The sequence below is a fragment of the Chenopodium album genome, chromosome 20 (genome assembly GCF_948465745.1).
Source record: "Chenopodium album chromosome 20, dcCheAlbu1.1, whole genome shotgun sequence".
Taxonomy (NCBI): domain Eukaryota; kingdom Viridiplantae; phylum Streptophyta; class Magnoliopsida; order Caryophyllales; family Amaranthaceae; genus Chenopodium; species Chenopodium album.
Window position 1 is genome coordinate 23,442,091 of NC_137853.1, and position 22,159 is coordinate 23,464,249.

Genomic DNA, 22,159 nt, shown 5'->3' on the forward strand with positions numbered 1-22,159 from the left:
ATCAAAGATTTGCATCCATATGTGTAAAAAAGACAATTATTAGTTTTTTTTAAATAATTTAAATTGTAATTATTCACCATTCGTTGTTTTTACCTAGGTGGAAAAATTCTTATATCTTATTCGTCACTTTTGCTTAGATGGCAAGTGGATTTATTAATTTTAAAACAAATTATTTATCTAATTTTTCGTTGGTTAAAATAATACCTTTTCTTACGTGGCGCGCCGAATACTCCCAAAAATGCCTATTTTATTTAGGATCTTTTGACTTTTACCACCCAAAAAAAATAAATTTTTTTTTTTTTACCAGCAAAACTTCTAAAACTTTTATTTTACCACCAAATAAAAAATTAAAAGTTGTTTTTTATCACCTGTCGTCAAAAACCTAACGGAATTTTTTTAATTCTTCGATTTTCGTGTCAAACACATGTTCTTTAGGGGTAAAGGGGGCGCTTTAACTCTACGAGTCCAATTTGAGATCAGAATTGACAAAAAATGATCGAAAATGGCTCGTCTTACGTGTTTAAAAAAAACCACGTTTTGAGTATATAACTAAAGATTAACCTAGTATGTTCATAAACCAAAGTCGATGCCGTATTGCCGATTACCGATTGCGTTTATAGATGTATCGCAGATGTTTGTGTCATTTAATTTTGTAATTTTTCACTTCTCAAGAACGACCACAAACAAGAGGCCTCTCTCTACCTCAACCCCAAAACCCCATCCAACTTAAACAACCTACAAATACAGTGAACCTCTTCTCGAAATTCTCTCTCCTCAAGCTCTTATCAATGGCGTCTTCTTCTGCTAATATATGGGTGATGCTTGGATTGGGATTGGCTGGTACTATTTTGCTTATGACACAAAAGCTCAAAAAGGCCGTCAAAGAAGACTTTGGAGCATTCATTCAGAAACTTAAACTTCTTCCTCCTCCTCAACCTGCTCCTCCGAAAGCTCCCCACCCCCTTACTAATCTTACTTTCGCAGTTTCTGATTTGTAAGTGCTTAATTTCTTCGTTTTTCTGGTTCAAATTATTCATACTTAAATATGCTTTAATGGGTTTAATTAGTTTTAATCGATAACATGTATTGGAAATTGTTTGCTTAGTTGGAGACTTTGATAAGTTTTGGTTAGTATTTTATTTATTTAAGGAATTTGATGGATTAATTTTGTGTTTTTGATGATACCAATTAGGCAATTGCACTACTATGTTGTTTGTTAAGGTGGGTTCTTCTAGTAAATTATTTGCAGGAGTTTACGTGTTGTCTTGTAATTATGTTGTTATTTTTTTTTATGGAGAATGATTTTCTCATTTTATCTCATTTTCCTTTGTTTGGTTTGTGAAACGGTGGAAAACAATATTTTAGATGGTGGAAAACTACACTGTCAATTGTGGAAACCATTTTCGTTACAAGACAAGGGAAATCACATTTTCCTCCCTCTTCCGTACCTCTTATTTTCTTTAGTCTCATCCAACCTTACCTTTCCACCCCCATTTTCAGTATCTCTGTAACTTTTCTTCTAAGGAAACAAATAAAGGATTATTAATTTGCAATTGTGGAGTTCCTTGAAAATATGTTTTCCAGGAAAAATCACTTTTCCATTAAAAATGGTTTTCGTCAAACCAAATAGAGCCTTATAATGAAGGTCATTGCCATATTAGTTTCATGTATTGTTACTGGCACAACTTCATTTCATGTCATTGTCATATATTGAAGGTCATCATCTTTTCAAGCACTGATGTTTTTTTTCCTCATATTATTGCAGAATTGACATTGAGGGACATGTGACCGGCTTTGGTAATCCAGATTGGGCTAGGACTCATGAGGTTGCTTCAAGGACTGCATCTGTGGTGTCAACTCTGGTTGATGGTGGTGCTACATGTATTGGGAAGACTATTATCGATGAGATGGCATATAGGTTCTTTACTACTTTTTGGGTTTTCTGCAAATTCTCATATGGCATTTTGTGATCCATGTTCCATAAACGTTGTTATGAAGATGTTATTTTTCACAAATTTTAAAACACAGAGGAATACCTATATGCTTATGCTTACGATTGAATTTGGCCGACCCTATCATTTCGGGATCAAGGCTTTGTGGCTGCAAGTGTATCTATACTCCAATAATAATATTAAATTTCTGAGAAAACTGTGCCTCTTATTCTTTATCTTAATTTTTGGTGAGCTCACAGAGTATGACAATCAATTCCTTGATATCGTGGTCTAGTTCTATGGATAAACCATTGATATGTGTTGAAAGCGTTTTATGCTATCTGTTAATCTGTATCTCTTAGAATTTTAGTGTTTGAAAGATCATACCTTAGAAGGGCATTTTTGTGTTTTGTTTTGTTCACGTTCAGCATTTAATATTTTCAGTGTCATTGGAGAAAATAAGCACTATGGTACACCAACAAATCCTGGCGTCCGCGATAGAATTCCTGGGGGATCTTGTAGTGGAGCTGCTGTTTCCGTTGCTGCTAACCTTGTTGACTTCTCTGTGGGTGAGCTGCATAAGAACTATCTTTTTGATATGGAACTCTTGCATCTTAGCAGGCTGATGCTAGAATGGGAAGTATATTTGTTAATGGTTATATAAATATGACATTTGTCGTCATCTTTTGAAATAGTGGAATTCCTTATCTTAGGTAGAAACGTTTTTGATTTTGAGGATCATGGAGTGGAGGGATGGTTTGTCCCTCCATCTCCCCTAGGAGTGACCTGGGTTAGATCCTCACCCCACCCCTCTTGTGATAGGAGGGGCACCCCCCCGTATCTTACTGTTAAAAAAAACATAGAAACCTGTTTTTTTTTTTTTTTTTTTGGGGATATGTAGAGATATGTTCAACTTATTTTACCCTTTACAACATTAAAAGGGTTGTGACTTGAGAAGCAGCATGGGTTGCAAATATTATTCATGGTTATGTGAGGAGCTAATTGCTATAGCGGCTGGTTAAATTATAATCAGTCCATTCAACTAAAGTTTTTCAGAGGCGCTCCTTTTGCCTCCACTAGCCATTTATTAACATGACCAGCCTGTTGATTGCTTTTTCCCAATCCCTTTTCATTAAATTTGATGAAGCCTGCTTGTGAAGGCCATCTGTATCATGGCTGATTAGGAAAGACCCAATATCTATGGTAGCCATTGAAAATAGGATAAGGGGAAGATTTTCACACTTTTAGATCACCCTTCAGTGAGAAATGGTGGATTAGCCGATTAAGTTTGGTTTTACCTTGAGCTAGAATCAGTTTACCACCATATTGTGTGATTATCGTAATATTGTGGTGAGAGGAGTTTGAGGATGGTAATGCAGAAAATTAAAAAGCTTAGTATCTTCATTAAATATATCTTTTGCAAATTCTTTGAACTTTTAATGTGGTTTTTATTTCCAAACAACCTTGATTCCTTGCAATTTTTTTTTTTTTTTTTTTGTTATCTTCTTTAAGAGGTGGAGATTTTATGCAGCCTATGTTCTTTGGACATATTATGTAAATTTTCATATAGCCTTATTGATTATAGGTTACTATGTTGGCAGGTATTGATGCTGTTGGTGGTGTTCGATTGCCATCTGGATTTTGTGGTGTTATTGGATTTAGAGCATCACATGGGTCTATTTCACAATCAGGGATTATTCCTATCTCACCAAGTCTTGATACAATAGGTATGTGTTTATTAGTTTCTTGATAAAATATTTATATATCTATATTAGTTATTATGTGGTTGATATACCTAGAGAATTATACTTACAAAGTGGAATCTATAGCTGTGAGGAAGATGATGTTATGAAATTGATCTACTTTAGTAAGGCTTCGTGCTTAAGAATTTTAATATAAAGATTTGGTAATTTTTTTCCCAAACTCTTGATTTGTTTTTTTTTTTTTTTTTTTTTTTTTTTGTCTGAAATTGAAAGAAAGGATATGTTAGACTAATGGAACTCATAAGATGTACAATTACTCGATGTGAATTTGAGTACGTTCGTCAACACTCAAAGTCAACATTTTTTTGAGCTATCCATGTAATGCTTTGTATTGATTATACGACTATTTTGGTGCGAGGTTAGTTGGATGGTGAAGGACACTTGATGTGCTAAAAAGCTACTAGGCATAATCCTAGTCCAATTAGGATACTTCATATCTTTTAAATGTTTTATTTTGAAGTTCTGCATGGTTTTATTAGGCCCCGTTCTTTAGAGCTGCTCTGCTCTGCTTTGCTCTGCTGAAATCTGCTCTGCTCTGCTTCAATCTGCTCTGCTCTGCCCTGCTGTGCCCTGCTCTGCTCTGCTTAAAATTAATACTTAATATTGAATTATTATAATAATAATGTATATTTAATAATAATAATAATAATAAATAATTAATACTTAATGAAAATAATAATTAATATTTAATAATAATAATAAATAAATAATATTTAATAATAATAATAAATATTTAATAATAATAATATATAATTAATATTTAATAATAATAATATATAAATAATATTTAATAATAATAATTAATATTTAATAATAATAATATATAAATAATATTTAATAATAATAATAAATATTTAATAATAATAATATATAATTAATATTTAATAATAATAATATATAATATTTAATAATAATAATAATATTAAATATTAATATTTAATAATAATAATATTATTAAATATTAATATTTAATAATAATAATAATTAATATTTAATAATAATAATATTAATAATAATATAATTAATATTTAATAATAATAATATTAATAATAACATAATTAATATTTGATAATAATAATATTAATAATAATAATATAATTAATATTTAATAATATAAATATTATTAATTATAATTAATATTCAATAATAAAATTTAATGATTGTAGTAGTAGCAGTAGCAGTAGCAGTAGTAGCAGTAGTAATTGTAGTAATAATAATAATAATAGTAGTAGTAGTAATAATAATAATAATAATAATAATAATAATAGTAATAGTAAAAAAAATAATAATAATAATAATAGTAGTAGTAGTAGTAGTAGTAGTAGTAGTAGTAATAATAATATTAGTAATAATATTAGTAATTATAATAATATTAGTAATAATAATAATATTAATATTAATGAAATCTGCTCTACTCTGCTCTGCTCTGCTCTGCTTCAATCTGCTCTGCTGTGCTGAAATCTGCTCTGCTCTGCTCTGCTCTGCTGAAATCTGCTCTGCTGTGCTCTACCAGCCCAGAAGCTCAAAAGAACAGGGCCTTAGTCCATTAAGGATAAGTTTTACGCGTCAAAAAGATGTATTTTACTCTTGAAAAAAAAAAAGATGTATTTTATTATTTTAGGAGCCTTAGTCTAATTAGGTGTTTATTTTCTATGCTAATTAAGATTCTTTGTTGGATTATTCTAGAATTTATACTGCCTACATAAAGGGCCTTAGGATGTTATTTTATGTGTCCGATTAAGATAAATAGATTTAAAGTCTTGTGATAAAAATTAGGAAAATTTGTCAGCAAAAACCTTTTAAATGCCTCATTTTGCAAGAAAAAACCTTTTAAACCATTCTATGAAAAAAAAAAACCACCACAATCACTTTTTTTTTGTTGAATGAAACTTAGCCCCTCTTTTCCGGCATGGACTAACACTTTTAGGCGTTGACTCACTTCTTTTTCTACTTGCAACCCACAGTTACGTTTTTCCCCTCCTTTTTTTTGTTTGGCTCCCTTATTTCCCTGCTATAATTATCCTAGGGCAAGCCTCCCCAATTCACTCCATCAAAAATTAGACCAAATTTTCACCCAAAGCAGATCAAAGAAAAGGTAAATTAGGGTTCTTCTTCCATTTCTTCAATAATTGAAGTGATGAATTCACCATTGCAAAACTTGACAAACACACCAACAAAAACAAATTTAAATTTTCAGAAATTCAACAATCTAGGGCATTAATTTCACAATTCCAATCAAAATTTTCAGCAATCCAAACCAGTTTGCATGTATTATTTAACCCATCACAGTTCAAAATCATCAAACAACCAACAACAATTAGGTTTATTATGTTTGTTTTATGTCGTTTTTTGGTGATAAACGCTAACAATTTATACGCAAATTGAGCAAATGAAGAACATACTTAGGTTTGTACTTCACTAAGTAATGGGAAACGTTGTTTTGCGTCCAAGCATCGACTCCCTTCGTCCTTTAGCCATTGAAAACAGTAAAAAAAAATGAGTTCGTTTGCTTGTCTAGAAAAACCCCAATTTTTTGAGCGAATTTCGAGTATAGAACTGATTACTTAACACTTACCTCAATTTATTGTTGAAGTATTAATAGCGAGCCGAGAGAGAGAGAGAAAAACCCAATTTGATGTTATAGTGTTGCAGAATGTGCATATTGTTTAAACTCTAGAATTTCAGAAAACATTGTTGGCTTGAAAATCAAATTTTGCACTTATACTTGAAATAAATATGCATATTCAGTTAAGTCAAATTGCACATCATCCTTCTCATCCTCTTCATTTTAAGAAACTTCTCACTATGTGTCTTTTTTCATTTTGTTCTACTCACTTAAAATTTTTTACTCTGTATCATTAACTTCTCAATTTATTTTGGTTCTACTTACTACCCAAGTACCCATTTATGTTCAATTATTTTCCATTCACTTCTACGGAGTACTTTGTTTCATTTTGGCAAATCCCCTATACTATCTTATCACTCTTTCTCTACCATTTTTACATTTTTCTATTCTCTCCCCTACGTTATTTACCTTTCTTACACTCACCCATCTTTTAACTCTACGCCTTATATTTTATCCACTTTTTTCATCCAAACATTCACCTTTTCTAAATTTTTTGAATAATGTTCATAGTTTACACACATTCCGTTTGGGGTGTTTTGGAAAGTTTTAACTTACTTCTACTTTGTTACACTTTTGGCAAACTCCTTTGACTTTTTACCCACACTATTCACACATTTCCACTCATTCTCTTAACTTTATTCACCGTTATTTTACTCCCACCAACTTTTTACTTCATGTCTTAAGTTGACCCTTCTATTTCACCCACTCGTTTTTTGAAACTTTCATAGGAGAGTGTTCTCTAGTTAGCAGAAGGAATAGTAGACACCCCGGGTTCTAAGTGTCTACAGTAGTTGAGTCAAGCTTTCTAGAATGGATGGAGCACCATGTACTATGATTATGAGCATCCTTTAGTTTCCCTCCTCTAACTCTCCTTGCTCTCTTTCTTCATGTATGATGTGATGTGAAATCCCTCACTAACTCTCTCTCCCACAATCGGATTTTTTTTTTCTTTCAGATATATAAATTTACTCTAAATAGTGAATATGCATTCCTGAAATTAAGAGGAGAATTATTTGAGGAGTTAGTATATATATACATTGGCAACTAAATTATTCTATTGTTTGAATATCACAGGTTTTTGTGCCAAGGATCCTGACGTGCTACGGCGTGCTGTTCATGTCGTGATGAAACTTCAATTTGCAGCTCAGCGAAGTCCTAGGCAAATAATAATTGCTGATGACTGCTTTGAGCTAATTAAACTTCCTGTTGATCAAGTGATTCAGCCTGTGATTAGATCTACGGAAAAGCTGTTTGGAAGTATGTTTTCATGTCCTTTGTGAAGTTGTCTGTCTTATTTTGATTAAGTCATTGAAATTTGACCTAATATTGCTGTATAATATTTTGATAGATCACTGAGAAAGTAACAATTCAACCCCTTCCTTTCCTCCTCTACATTTTAATTCTTTTATGGTCTGTTTTTACGTTAGAATTTTATGATTAGGGGATCCTTCTGATCTCTCTATAGTTGTTGAGGAGCCTGTAAACCTCTTAACTGCTGCTCTGGTTAATTCACATAAAGGGATGAGGATTTAGCATGTGTATTTTCTGGTTGCCATACTGAGGCAGTGAAAGCACACTTTGCGCTGGATTCTAGTTGTGATGAGCATGGGTTGCTGACTAAAGGTGGCACAAGGGCTGTAGGGATCTAAAGGTGTTACGTAATAGTCTACAGGGACAGGGATGCATGATCTATGTTACTTGGACTCGGGTACCTATGTCCAACATGGGTACAGTTTCCCAGGGTTAGCAAAATCAAATAAAGAGTTGAGTATTTTCAGTAAAGTGCTAAATATGATTAGAGATAGTGAAAGTAGGGATTGATTTCTAGTTGTAGATAATTTTGGAAATTTTGATATATATGGATTGAGAAGCTCAGTGGGTTTTGAATTAGGCTGTTTACTCAAAGCATTCCTGATGCCAGCTTTGCCAACGCTATTTGGGCATTTCTACCTTTGTTGGGTGCTTCATGGTGAAATTGTTTAGGGTGGGATACTAAAATGTCTACAAAATGGGATGTTATATTGGGTCCTTAAAAGTCTATCTATGTTTGAAAGTTCAGGGTATGGTTTTTTTGGTGGATCAATCTTTATGTGGCCCTTGTCGTTCTCAGAAACTAATATAGCTATCAATTTTACTATTTGTGATAGTTGCTGACATTTTTAGTCGGCATTATCTCTTTTCTGGTTTCTTCCTCGTCACATATCATCTATCTCTCTCTATTCCCCCTTACCTCTCTATTCATACGTCTTTGGAGTGTTAGGGGCTTTATTTGGTTTCAATTGTACTTTTTGACTCTCTCTTTTTTTTTTGTATAGCATGATTGACACGCTAGTTTTCTCAGCCCCACTTCAGCATCTTAAGACATTATTTAGTTCATATCATTCTGAGTACTCATTCTTTCTATTCTTACCATGGAAGTTTATTTTTCTCTTTGGTTCATGTTAAATTGTTGACTTTCGAATACTTTAAGGCATGACGATAGCATGTAGATTCAATTTATATTAATACCAATTCTCTAAATTATCATTGAAGTAATCTTGACTCGAGAAGGTGCACTCAGTATTTGTTGTAAGTAGGGCTGTTCAAATCCGGGTACCCGGGATTTCGGGTACCCTAAAACCCGGGTAACCGGGATTGCGGGTAGTTAAGAGTACCGACCCATGTCCCGACCTGAGAAAAGCGGGTACCCGGCTATCGGGTACCCGAATTTCCCGGGTCGGGTATAGGGTACCCGATTTATAAGGTTTTTAATTATATTATATATTAAAAAAAAAAAAACAAATAACATCACAACTTCAACATCAGTATAATATCATTTATACAAATATTACTTATGGTTAGACGAATGTTGTATGCTGAAAGAAACACCAGGGTCTACCTAATTCAATGGAAACAACAATAAAACAACAAGAATTATACCAATCCAAAGTATCAGCAACTTTTAAAATGTTGATACTTTTAAAATGTTGATACTTTTAAAATGTGTATTACTCCATAGTATGGTATTTTTGAATAAAAAAAAAATATTAAAACAAGAATTTCAATAGGGGATTAAGAGACGAAGAGATCTGTTGACAGCTATTTGTCGAATTCATCTTCGTTTTTGTAGGCGTCGAAGATCCCAGAGGAAAGCAAATTTGGTAATTGAAAAGAGGCAAAACATAAATTGATAATTGATATGATAGAATAAACCTTTATTTAAGAGATTAGATGAGGGAGGAAGAGTGATAAGGAGAGATAAGTTAGAGAAGCAGGGAGGAGAGAGAACTCAGAAAGAGTGAAAGAGGAGAGAGAAAATGGAGAGGATGGGGAATGAGGACGGCTACAAGAAAGAAAGGAGGAGAGAGAAAAAAAAAAATCAAAAAAACCCTAAAATTATATATTTTTTTTTTAAAAAACCGGGTATTGCGGGTACCCGTGACTTCAACAGACCGTCCCATGACCCGACCCGTGAACTGAGAATTCTAGCGGGTCGGGTACCCGTCCCGTAAAATTGGAAAAAAATGTTAAAATACCCGCCGGGAATTTTGCGGGTCTTCGGGTAGTCGGGACGGGTCAAGCGGGTCGGGTTTTTTTGAACACCCCTAGTTGTAAGTATGAGGGCTAGTGATGAAAAAATATTACAGTATCATCTATCTTGTGTACAATGAATTAGAAACATCTGAAAGGCAAAGTACAGAAAGTTCTTGTTGAAAACAGGTGTTTAAATGTTGGCTTTAAGTTCTTAGTTGTTGCAGCATCATCATCATTCTTTATATGTGACTGTATCCATGAATTTAATTAGCAGTATTTCAGGGCAAGTACTAAAGCATGAAAATCTCGGAGCATACTTAAATTCAAAAGTTTCAAACTTGTTGGAATTGTCTGCTAAGAAAAATAATGATCAAGTACAGACATCCACAGTAAATTTGCTTGCACATGTGATGCAGTCCCTTCTAAGGTATTCATTTCATATAAAAGCTCATTAATTTTGCTTGCTTGTAATTTATTGTTATAAATTTATGTGGAGATTATCTATCATGGTAGAGTTTAGTAAATCTTTTTGGGTTGATGATATTTGGACATCCTTAGTGCTGTTTGCAATAGTACAAATGTTAATGCAATTCTTATCTTTTAATACACATTTCATTAGTTTGTTTTTATTATCTATTCCTGGCTTCCTGCATAGATGTTGAGATTGTATGTGCTCTATTGTAAGGACATTATGCTTTCAGGATGATAAGATTATTCTTCTGATTAGATTTAGCAAAAACAAATTAGGGTTTCTCCTAGAGCTTTTCTATATTCAAATTCTCTCATTCTGAAGAACGCAGATTAGCATCTGTTTATAGTTTATACTGTGTCAATGGTAAAGGATTTAACTGAGACGGTCCTCACTTGTTGATTACAGTGACACTTAGCTAACAATCACATGCTTTTTTCATTTTGTCTATTATACTTCCTCTATTCCCCCAATGTTGCTCCATGGATAATATTTGTGCATCCCACTGCACCATTTTTCACCTTAAAATCTTAAATTGTAAAAAGTAAAAATTATAAAAAGTCAATTTACATTGAGACGAATCTGACCATACTCCAGATGACTATATTTTTCCTTGCATATCATAATTTGAGGTTGAAGAGGAGGATTGTGATATTAATTTCATAAACACAAATGATGCAATATTTAGAGAACACGTATTAATTAGAATTCTGTTATCCATTTTAGTAATGTATCTCTAATTAGGTGGATTCTTCTATCTAATTTATGTTATCCATGTTAGGCCCTGGTCACTTCACCATAAAAAAAATAGGTAAAAATAATTTTAGTTCAGTAAAAATAAGTTCAATTCAATAAAATTCAGTAATATTAAAGAAGAAATATACTCCCTCCGTTTTTAAATACTTGCTCCACTTTCCTTTTCTTGCCGTTGTTAAATATTTGCTCCATTTCCTTATTTAGAAAGCTTTTACAATATATAATTAATTTCTCTCACCTAGTGGACCCAACAATATTAATTCCATATTCTCTCTCCTTCAATTCTCTCCACTACTTTTGGTTTTTGTACAATTTGTTATTCTTCCACCTACCCCACTACCTCCATATTTTATTACTTTCTCCAATTTCTCCTAAAACTACGCGCATGAAGAAATGGAGCAAGTATTTAAATATGGAGGGAGTAATAGAAAATCAGTAAAAATAATTTCACTTCAGCAAAAATAATTTCAGTTCAGTAAATTAATTTCAGTTCAGTAAAAATAATTTAAGTTCAGCACAAATAATTTCAAGTTTAGGTTAATTAATTTTAGTTCAGCAAAAATAAGGTGAAGTGAACAGGACCTTAGTAATGTATTTCTGAGTGGGTGATTAATCCATCAAGTGTAGCGTACTAATATTACTATCTTTGTGTATAGAGCTCTGGTGTTTTTTCTTGCCCTTTTCTATGAAGATTTAGTGTTTTATTTGGACATGTCTCTTTCCCTAATGGTAATGATAATAATGAAGACTCAATGATTTTCATTTAGTTTAATTTACTTTATCTGAATTTTGATTACAGGTATGAGATCAAGGAAAATCACGGAGAGTGGATTAATTCAGTGAAACCTGATGTAGGTGCTAGTATTAGAGCATTGTTTCGTGAAGGTAATGTGATTGATGAGAGTGAGATTCAAAAGATGCACCAAGTTAAAAGTGAAATGCGGCTTGCACTCAACTCTCTTTTGAAGGTATGGATCCCCATTTGATTATCCAATATCCATGTTTAAACCATTGTTGTTCCACTTTCTCAAAAGTTCCTCTCTAATTACCTAACTAGTGGACTAATATAACTATAATAAGCCCCCTTAGAAGTTGAGGTACATGGTCCTTTTGCAGGTCTCTTAAATTGGAAGTTTAATGGGTGTAAGAATTGAAAGAAAAGTTTTCGAATCCCAAGTAGTAGCCTGTTGGCTGCTCAAAAATTTTTAATTTTGAAATAGGCCTACCAGCTTGATTGGCTGCTCACATTGCAGGCTGAGTTTTACTGGTCATATTTCTTCAATTCTTGTTCAAAACAGGCTTGTTACAATCGTTGAAAAGCTATCGAGACTAACTTTTACCTCCAACTTGAAATTGTCCTTTATGTGCTAAGTGCTTTGGAAAATATAGCTCTTCAACGTAGACCCTTTGCAATTGAATTGCACTTTGCTTTCTCTCTTCCTCAAACCTTCTTTGCTTCTTTAGCTCCACATTCTTGAACTCCTAGGCTATTTGCTTGCCTCTAGGTGTTTCCAGGTGTTCCTACACATAAAGATTAAACAATAGGAGTTCGAGTTCAAATAAAAAAAGCCAACAAATGAATTGAAATGGCACAAACCTACCAGTAGAGGGAGATTGAACATCTAATGAAAATAAAAAGGAAGAAAACAAGGGGAAATAATGTAATATGCATTAAAAATTTGTGAGAGACGGTCGACAGACACTATCCAAACTTTAGTTCTAACTTTCGACTTGGTCAGCTGCCTTGAGTGGATTTTTCCCGCATCTTACACGAAAGAAGGGCACATGGAAAGAGAGAAAGGGAATTGAGGATGTTGAGGTAGTGACTTAACATGATTCTGGCTATAATTGTGTAGAGAATGTTGTGAGCGCCATGGGGTTAAGGCTAAACTTTTGATTGGTCATCCACGAAACTTATATCACCTGGTTTGTGTGGATTGGATGATGATCACATGATCAAAGCTTGTTTATAAATACCATCTATCTAAGATAAAAGAGGACATTCCTGACGTTTGACATTTCTCGTTATTGCCTCTTCTCGGACGTTTCAGTCTTTCAGCTCTATGCAGCTTCTGGATAAGAAATAGCTGGTGTGAGTCTGGCTTGGCTAGTCATATGCCTTGAATGGAAGCCTCTAAGCAAACCTTAGTGACCACCTCCAGGAAAATATAACGTTCCAATTCCTGAATCACTCATGAATGTCTGTTCCATGCGAATAGTTCCATAAAGATGGTTAGCTAGACGCCAATGAAGGCCAGTATACTGGATGGGTGATTATAAACACTTCAGCTAGCTTTTACTCAGAGTAGAAGTTGCACTTAATTGGTTTGATATATATTTATGTGGGCCAGATTGGTGACTATGGAACTAGTAATATTGATTGTCGACTATGGAGCTAGTAGTGATTAGCGATTGTGGAGCTACTTTGAATTCTTTGCTCAAGTGTGATAATGCCTGACTACCTGCTGACTTATCTACTGTTGATGATTATTTGAGCAGGATGATGGATTGCTGGTTATCCCTACATTTGCTGATCCTCCCCAAAAAGTTGGTGGAAAAGAGATGTCATCAGAAACTTATTTAAGCCGTTTAAATAGTCTACAATCTATTGCCAGCTTATCAGGATGCTGTCAGGTAAGCTATTGGATTTGCTATCTCTCTCTGTGGCTTTGGTTTACAAATTATTGACTTCTATGTGGTGAATTGTGATTGTTCAGGCAATCAAGTTCTTTATATGCTTTGTTTTGTCACTTAATGCAGGTTACGATACCTCTTGGATATCATAACAAGTGTCCACTTTCAGTGTCATTTATAGCGAGGCATGGAGGTGATAGATTCTTGCTTGACACTGTACAAACCATGTATTCAAATATCCAGGAGCAAGTAGAAGTTGTTTCTAAAACGAAATCTACATCCAATTCATACAGCCGGGAAAGATCTGCAGAGCTTGCAAAAGAAAAGGTCAACCAGCTTATTCCCATGTTCAGTTTCTTGTTTATGACGGTATAATTGGCTGTACTTAATGACCATGTGTGCTTGTGGGACATAATAGATGCTTCAGTCATTTGGCTTGTCGTGTAATTTAAAGAGTCAAAAGTGTGGATTAAAGAACTTTGAACACTATTACTTTAGTCTTTTCACTAAAAAAATTAGTTTCAAGGTAAATAAGTTAAGAGAAACGCTGCCCAAGTTCTATTCACAAATATAATTTATTTTAGATTAATTTGTATCTAATTACTGAAGTTTAACAAATTCCAATGACAGATAAATTATAAGTGATGGCCCACGGTCAGGTAGGTGGTTTCCTTCTTAATTCTCATGAATAGAAGAATGGGGATACAGTTTTCAGGAGACTGTTAATTATCCCCTAGGTACGCTAATCAAAATGAGAAGATACCCTACAAGACTACAATGTGAATAACCCAAACTTAAATTTTGTGCCAGCCCTTGTCAGAATTTAATATTGGCAAATGTAAAACCTACTCTAAGTTCAATTTTTTTTACAAGTTACAATTTCATATTGAATCTGATTATGCATTTCAATCTTCTACTTGCTTAGATATCTTTCTTAAGATTGGTTTTGATATTGAAAATGCTTTTTCTTCCAACATACAAACTATTCGCAGTGGCATCAACCTTATAGGCACAGTAAAATTTCTCATAAAACTTTAAATTCTTTTGTTATTCAACCATCTTTTCATTCTTATTATAGATGCATGATACCTAACTCTTGAACAAAATTTAAAAATATGTTATTTTACAAAAAAATATGCCTTGCCTATGTGATGCATGCACCCTTGCTTGCACCTCATTTGTGGTACCCTTTTGTCTTTGAGCACCGTACCCATATTAAATCTAAGATGATTCTCTCTCTCATTATATTATTATAATGTGTTTCCTTAATAGGTAAATTGAAAAGATAGCTCTAGCTTTTTCTCCTTCTCTAATCTCCATCTCATGGACTTATTGTTTCCATGGATTGCTACAATTAGGTATAGAGTACAGGGAAATTAGCATTATCTTCCTCTTTGCTAGACTTAAATAGTTAAAAGTTCCTTTTCACCATGTACAATCTGAGATCAGTTGCAATAACAACGCTAACAAGTGACATGCATTATTAGGCAACATGTCATAGAGCACCTAATCTTTATAAACTTTGGCAATAGAGAAGGAAGCAAGAGTTGAGCCAATAAATGAAGCTTAAATAGTCAGAGTGGTAGAGTTAAACTAGTATAAAAAGGCTATAGAAGAAACATTGGTGTGAGAACTACTCTGTACCATGTATGTCCTTAAAGAAGCTCTTTAGGGTTCAAGTGATTCATGAAATTTAAGCTTCCTACCTATTGTTGCCTCTTGGTTTATTTTTGATGTTGTATCGTCGCATGTTTAAAAGCTCATGAGTATACTTGTAAGTACCTTAAACATATTGAACTCGTCGGATTTGCATGTGCCTCAACGATCTTGGCCATCACAAATCCTGATTGACCCTCGACTCCACTCTTGTCACCAATAGCAAGACTGACTTCCAATTTAACACTCCCTTGTGTTGCTTTGTGCTCACAAGCCCTTTGGCACCTGGCTTATGCCATCGTCATTAATAGAAACAAAAGGCACGATGCCGGTGTCAATACACATGGACGTGACGTAATGTCACCTTAGGGCTTTCTTTAGTAGTTTAAACTTGGTGAAGTGGTTCCTTATTTATTGGCTTTTATGTTGCCTACATGTTTCATATGACATCTTGGTGTTATTATACCTGTTTTGTGTCAATACTAAATCGGTTACATCATCAAGGAACAATGGAGTTACAATTTGACCTTTTGGATGAGCTTCTGGTCCAGACCACCATTGTACCTATCTTGTGCTCTACGATTCCTTCCAAGTCGGATACTCCAACTTTTCAAGATTTCTAGTTTACATCTACATTGACATAAACCCTTGCAACAAGTATTGTAATTGAATACAAGTTTTTAAAGTAATCTGTAGGTGCAAAATCTCCTTGTATGTTCCTTTAAATTTCCGTGATGCAATCTTAGGTTAACCTTTTCTTCTTTCATCTTTCTAATCATTTAAATATTTTGATGCATATTGTAGTTTCAGAATTGCTAACTTGCACCTCTTAGTGTCCTCATATTTTTCTATTTATTGGCAATTCTACAAAGTATACAAGAAAGGATATATTATTTTACTTCGCATTTTACTTATTTGCCTTTGAGGCCCGAAAGCCCATACTCGATGCTTCCATCTAAAGTTCCATCTTGATGAGGCCTCTCATTGCAACTCTCTTTGCCAAAAAAATTTAAATAAAATTTAATTAAAAAAATGTGATTTTTCTGCCAATAAAAAAGGATCCTAAATGTAAAATATTGGAAGTTTTAAGATGTAAGAATTGAATGTGAAAGTTGCTACATCAAGCTCCATCCTTGGAATGGTCAGCTCATTAACGGTTGTACTCGTTTTTCTTCTTTAGTATATTTCAAGCATAGATCTGAATGTGATCAATATTATTGTACTTGGGTAAGTGATTTCAAGTGAACCCAATAACTTGGATGTTGCTTGGCCAGTACTTTGAAATTCCTAATGGGAGTTCAATGAGGGGAAAGGATTTTCTTATAGTATCTGTAGCAATGCTCTATTTCGTAATAACTTACCCTAAAACTTAAATTTTTTATTTTTTAACATGGATACAGGGAAATCAAGCATTCAAAGAAAAGCAATGGCAAAAGGCTATTGGTTTTTACAGTGAAGCGATCAAGCTCTATGAAAGTAATGCAACATACTATAGTAACCGAGCTGCAGCATATCTTGAGCTTGGGAGGTACTTATTAAATATTTTGGAATTGATAGCTATTTTTCTCAAACTGGTATATTTATCTTATATACTTTACTTTTCCAGTTCTCCCAAAAAAATTCTTGACATTTTTTTAATTAATTGACCAAGTTAGAATATGTTACTCATCTGAAAGTACATTGCATTTTGAATCAATTGGAAACTTGTTTATAGCCTACTCTCTCCTCACCTTTACCTCACTCTAGACTTGAGCCTTTCTAAAGGTATTGGGGTAACATTGTTGCTAATGTTGAAAATGACTTTTGTAACAAAAGCCTGTAAATTATAGTTGTAAAAGAATTTATCTTCAATTAGGGAAAATACGATGCGTCTTTCAAGCAATTTGTATGATGTATCCCATATGGGTGAGTGGGTGACTGATTGCACTTGTTTGTAAAATTAATTGGGATATTGAGAAGCCAAAAAACTTGATGGTAACAGCTCGCAGAATCTAATGTACTAAAAGAAAAATTGGTCTGAAAGGACTCGGTTTCCATTTCTTTTACAATATACTTTCTTCCCAAATCCCCACCCACCTTTTAATTTCTACAGAGCAAAGTTATTATTTGTCTATAAATATTAGCTAGATGTTCATTATATAGTCACTAAAATGTCATAATGCTCACTCGATGCTAATTCTCCTGGCACCAGCTTTGTCCAAGCAGAAGCGGATTGCACGAAAGCCATAGACCTTGATAGGAAGGTATGTAAATTCTGTCATAAAAGGTCAATCACCTCTTGTGTATCACCTGTTTAATTTTTGAAACTTCTTATTGTTTTATATTACCAATAGCAGGTTTTGTCGTCCCCATCATCATTTACCCTGATGAATAAGGCATTACTTTTTTGAAATATCTTTGTTCGTCTACAGATCAAATGACTTATTGATGAAGTTATTGCTGGCTAGAAATTAAGTTTTAGTCTTTTGAAGATAACTAAAGAATGCCTTCTGAAATCACCTGTAGTCATATGAAATGAGGAAACTGTAGACACCTTCATGGGGATATTCTTACAATTTTGCATAATTTGTTAGAAATTGGCTTTTGTAGTTTATCTAGTAAGTTTTCTGTCTTGTTTATATGTTATAGTTTGAGAATGAGACGGTTTTTGAGCAAGTGTTCAATTGTGAACCTCAATATGGTGACTGAAATCTTAAAAGTAATTTTCTTTGTTAGATAGGTGTGTCAAAATATTGACATTTCATTAGCTGAAATCAACACGATGCTATGTAGGTATACTCTTGTATAAGGATACTTTTCTTTGTTATACATTTATTGATTTATATATTAGTAGGGAAGCATTAATTTTTCTGATTATGGACGAACTTGAAGCATCCATTCCATTTCCATTTGGAAGGGTCAAGTATCGGACATGGATACGAGCATCGTAGGTTTGGACGAGGCCACTGCTATGGATGAAGTAGCTGAAGCTTAGTACTCATCATGGCAGTAAATGGAAGTTGCTTCAATTCATGGCATCTTAGGTTTTTGTATAATATGTAACATATGGGTTTGTGAGAGGCAGAAAGTTGAGGGAAGGGCATGTGAACACTTGTGTTTTTGAGTTATGAGAGGTTGTCACCTTTAGGAGTAGAGGTATGTGAGGTCATATGTTGGCTTGCTAGGTGGTTCATTAGGTGGCACATGGGTTAGGCCATAAGGATGTACTTAACCAATTATTAATGGGTTTTTTTTTTTTTTTTTTTTTTGGTGTAATAAATACTAGTTCTCCAAATGTAGCAGATTTTATACATCTGTATTCTGGACAAGTACTTCTGGATCCAATCTGAACAAATTGTCTAATATGAACATTTGCATGGACAATAAACATTTTGTAGCACATCAAATCCAGAATTTTATGTGAATTACTGTGAAAAATTAGACCATAGTTATAATATTCTCAAATACTTAAGTGCAAGTTCTCTGTGTTTGAATTGCTCCTAGTCATAAGAATTTCATTTCCCTGTTTTTCACATTGCCATCTTGCTTGCATCCAAGAATTGAAGTAAATTGTTTCTCTGCCTTTATATGTCGTACTTGTGCAGAATGTGAAGGCATATTTACGTAGAGGGACAGCAAGAGAAATGCTTGGCTATTACAAAGGGGCAATTGAAGGTGTGTTGCAATCTTCCATTTACACCCTCCCCCCCTCCCTGCTCTGCCCCCACCCCCACCCCCCCAAAAAAAAAAAAAAAAAACAAAGCATGGCCCCTAATAACCCCCTTTTTCTAAGGAGAGTTGTGTTTGCCTCCTGAGTATTGCTTTTGTTGTTTGGAAATTGAACTATGGCTTTGAATTTTAACACTAGATACTGAGTTACAAGTGACTTTTGTAGAATTGTTTCTAGTTAGCAGCATGTTGTCATCTGTAGTGTTTTTGTTATACAATTGCCAACTTATGATTCTTATAGTAAATCATAAATGATGCATAGTAATTAGAGATACCATTGTTCAGAAGGAATTGCCAAATTGCCCCAACATTTAATACCTAAAGATATGACAAATTTCTAACTGTTCTAGGTTGATTATTTCCACCCATCCTATTACTCAATCTAAGTAGAAAAATGCAGGTTGTGTAAAGAGCTTTGTGGCAATCTAGCATGTGCTGTCATTCAGAAAATAACGAATAAAATAATGTCCTGTTTTGCAGATTTCAGATATGCCCTTGTTCTTGAACCGACAAACAAAAGAGCAGCTGTATCCATGGAAAGACTGAAGAACTTATTCCAGTAGGTTTAGGACTTAGGAGGATCAAGTTTCCTCAAGCTTCAACTTTGAAGGTGTTGAAGAGCGTACAAACATTTTCTTAAGGGGTCAGTATTTTGGTAAGACCGCCTGGGTTCTCACTCCAATAGTTGTCTGGTATGGCTGAGGTAACTTGGGCAGCATTTTGTCCTGGGGGCATCCTGGAAGGCTGACAAGTATTTTTCGCCTGAGATGAGTAGTATATACGGCATCTTCTCTCATTTGAGCAATTTGTTCCCAGAAGTTATCTGCAGACTAGCCCAAGTAATTTTATATGCAACTTTATAGTGAGGTATTGTGGCAGCCTGTTGATTTGGTGCTCGAGTACAATTTTTAAACTAAAGTTTTCAATAATCCTTCACAGTTCATGGAGATCCTGTGAATCCTAATTTTACACTGGCAATTGCGGATCTGTTGTCTGTTATATCATATTGATTTTAGGCTACAGCTGCATTGTGATTAGTTCATCGTAATTCTATTGATCTGATTTGAATCAAACTGATTTATATATATATATATTTTTTAATTAATCTGACTTAGGTTGCTCTAATTTAAATCCGATCACGATTTTTAGATTTAATTAAAATATAAATTTGAGATGTGATATATATTGGTGAAGTAAAAAAATTACAGCTGACTTTTTTGAGATCTAAATGTCCAATGTTTATGAAGTATGCTAATTTTTTTTTTTATTATTTATTTTTTATTTTTTTATTTTTTTTGTAAACATACTTATATGAAAAGCAATATATATACTACCTCCGGTTCAATTTACTCGCAACAAACTTGTTTCTTTCCTTTTTTAGTATGTTTTTGGGTGATAATTAACTAATATACCCTTACTTTTTTTTGTAAACAACCTTATTAAATTACAAATCTGATTTCATTAGATTAAACCCCAAGCTTAATTAATTAAACTCTCATCCCTACTATTTTTCTCTCTCCTCCTCCAACCCCATTCATGGTGGCTTCGTGGTGTTAAGAGCGATGGGGGTTGCAGATCGGCGGCGTGGTGGGTTAGGTTTCGTGGGTTGCAGATCGGCGCCGTCGTGGGTTTGGTTATGTGGGTCGGGCATGGTGGTTTAGATCGGCGGGTTTTGTGGGTTAGGTTTTTGGGTAGGTTTCGTTGGTTTGGTGAGTTGGTGGTGCTGGGTTTTGTGGTTGAAGATCGGCGACGTGGTGCTGGGTTTCATGATTGCAGATCAGCGGCATCCTTGTGCTGGATTCGTGGGTTCGGATCAGCGGTGTCGTTGTGATGGGTTCGTGGGTGGGTGCGTGGGGTGGTGGTAGTGGGTGGTTTGCTGGGTTAGTGGGGTGGTGGTAGTGGGCGGGTTGTTGGGTTCGTGGGGTGGCTTGATTCGTGGGTTTTTGAGTGCGTGGGGTGGTGGTGGTGGGTTGGCGAGTTGCTTGGTTCGTGGGTGGCTGGTGGTAGGTTGGCAGGTTGCTGGGTGAGTGAGGTGGTGGTGGTGCGTCAACAGTGCTGGGTGGTGGTGGGTGGTTTGGGTGATGCTTGGTGGTGGTGGGTTATTTAATTTAATTAAGGTTGAATTTGTTTTTTTTTTGTTGGGTTGGATTAATAGTTAAGCATACTCTTATTTTTCCTTAATCATTTTTTCAATCTTTTGTCTTGGTTTCCGCAAACATGTCCTTTGTTGCGAGTAAATCGAACCGGAGGTAGTATTAAAAATTAAAATATATACTTTAATAATTCCAACTTTGTTTGATTTACTTTAGATATTCCCAAATTTTAATTCTTTTGCAATGATTATAATTTTTACAATCGGCTTCTTTCTTCAATCCCAAACTGATCAACAAAGTTACTTGACACGTGTCTAAGCATGATTGGTGAGGGGAGAGGGGAATGTTTCTGGTGTGGGGGGAAGGGAATGAGATCAGAATTATGGGGTTTGGATCGAAGATGATGGTTCAGGGGAGGGGGATTGTTAGCTAGGGAAGGGGGTGGTTAAGTAACCGATAATATGGATTGAATAAAGATAATGCAAGTGAAAGTTGAACAATTGTAGTATAATCGAAAGTTGGGATTATTCATAGTAAATCGGACAAAGTAGGGATTATTAAAGTGTATTTTACCTTAAAAATATTTAACTTTTTTATAAGATTTGGAGTTGAATATGATATCTCGTTCTTCACTCACCAGGATTTTGAAGCCAAACCTGATATTATCGAACAAATAATGTCTTTAGTTTCTAATAAGCAAACTTGACTTGTTAGCACTCTTTAAAATCTGATTTCATGCCTTTATTGAACATGCTCTACTTTATATTTATACATGACTCAAACAACTCAGACTAAAGATATTTCCTACAATAAGCTGTTCTTAAAAGATTATCATTCTATTGAAAAGAAATGTGGCCTGACCACACGTGCAAGTGTTAACCTCATGTCACTCATTATTTATCAGTAGTTTAGTACCTATGCAACATACAAATGTTAAATTCATTTAATATTGTTTCAATAATGGTCAGAGGATAACTTTTGAGTGATTAACCGGTGAGGACGTAGTTGTA

General features: G+C 34.2%; 1 protein-coding gene across 1 annotated transcript; it reads left to right on the forward strand.

Moving 5' to 3' along the window:
• Nucleotides 1-640: 640 nt before the first annotated feature.
• Nucleotides 641-20,161, forward strand: LOC145597941 (translocon at the outer membrane of chloroplasts 64-like). Its single transcript, XM_081654224.1, has 13 exons — nt 641-994; nt 1,766-1,918; nt 2,376-2,500; nt 3,533-3,658; nt 7,395-7,577; nt 10,116-10,260; nt 11,858-12,026; nt 13,558-13,692; nt 13,819-14,019; nt 16,749-16,876; nt 17,540-17,591; nt 18,933-19,002; nt 19,537-20,161. Exons 1-13 carry the CDS (start codon nt 789-791, stop codon nt 19,617-19,619), a joined length of 1,776 nt encoding a protein of 591 aa, XP_081510350.1. The 5' UTR covers nt 641-788; the 3' UTR covers nt 19,620-20,161.
• The last annotated feature ends 1,998 nt before the right edge of the window (nt 20,162-22,159 follow it).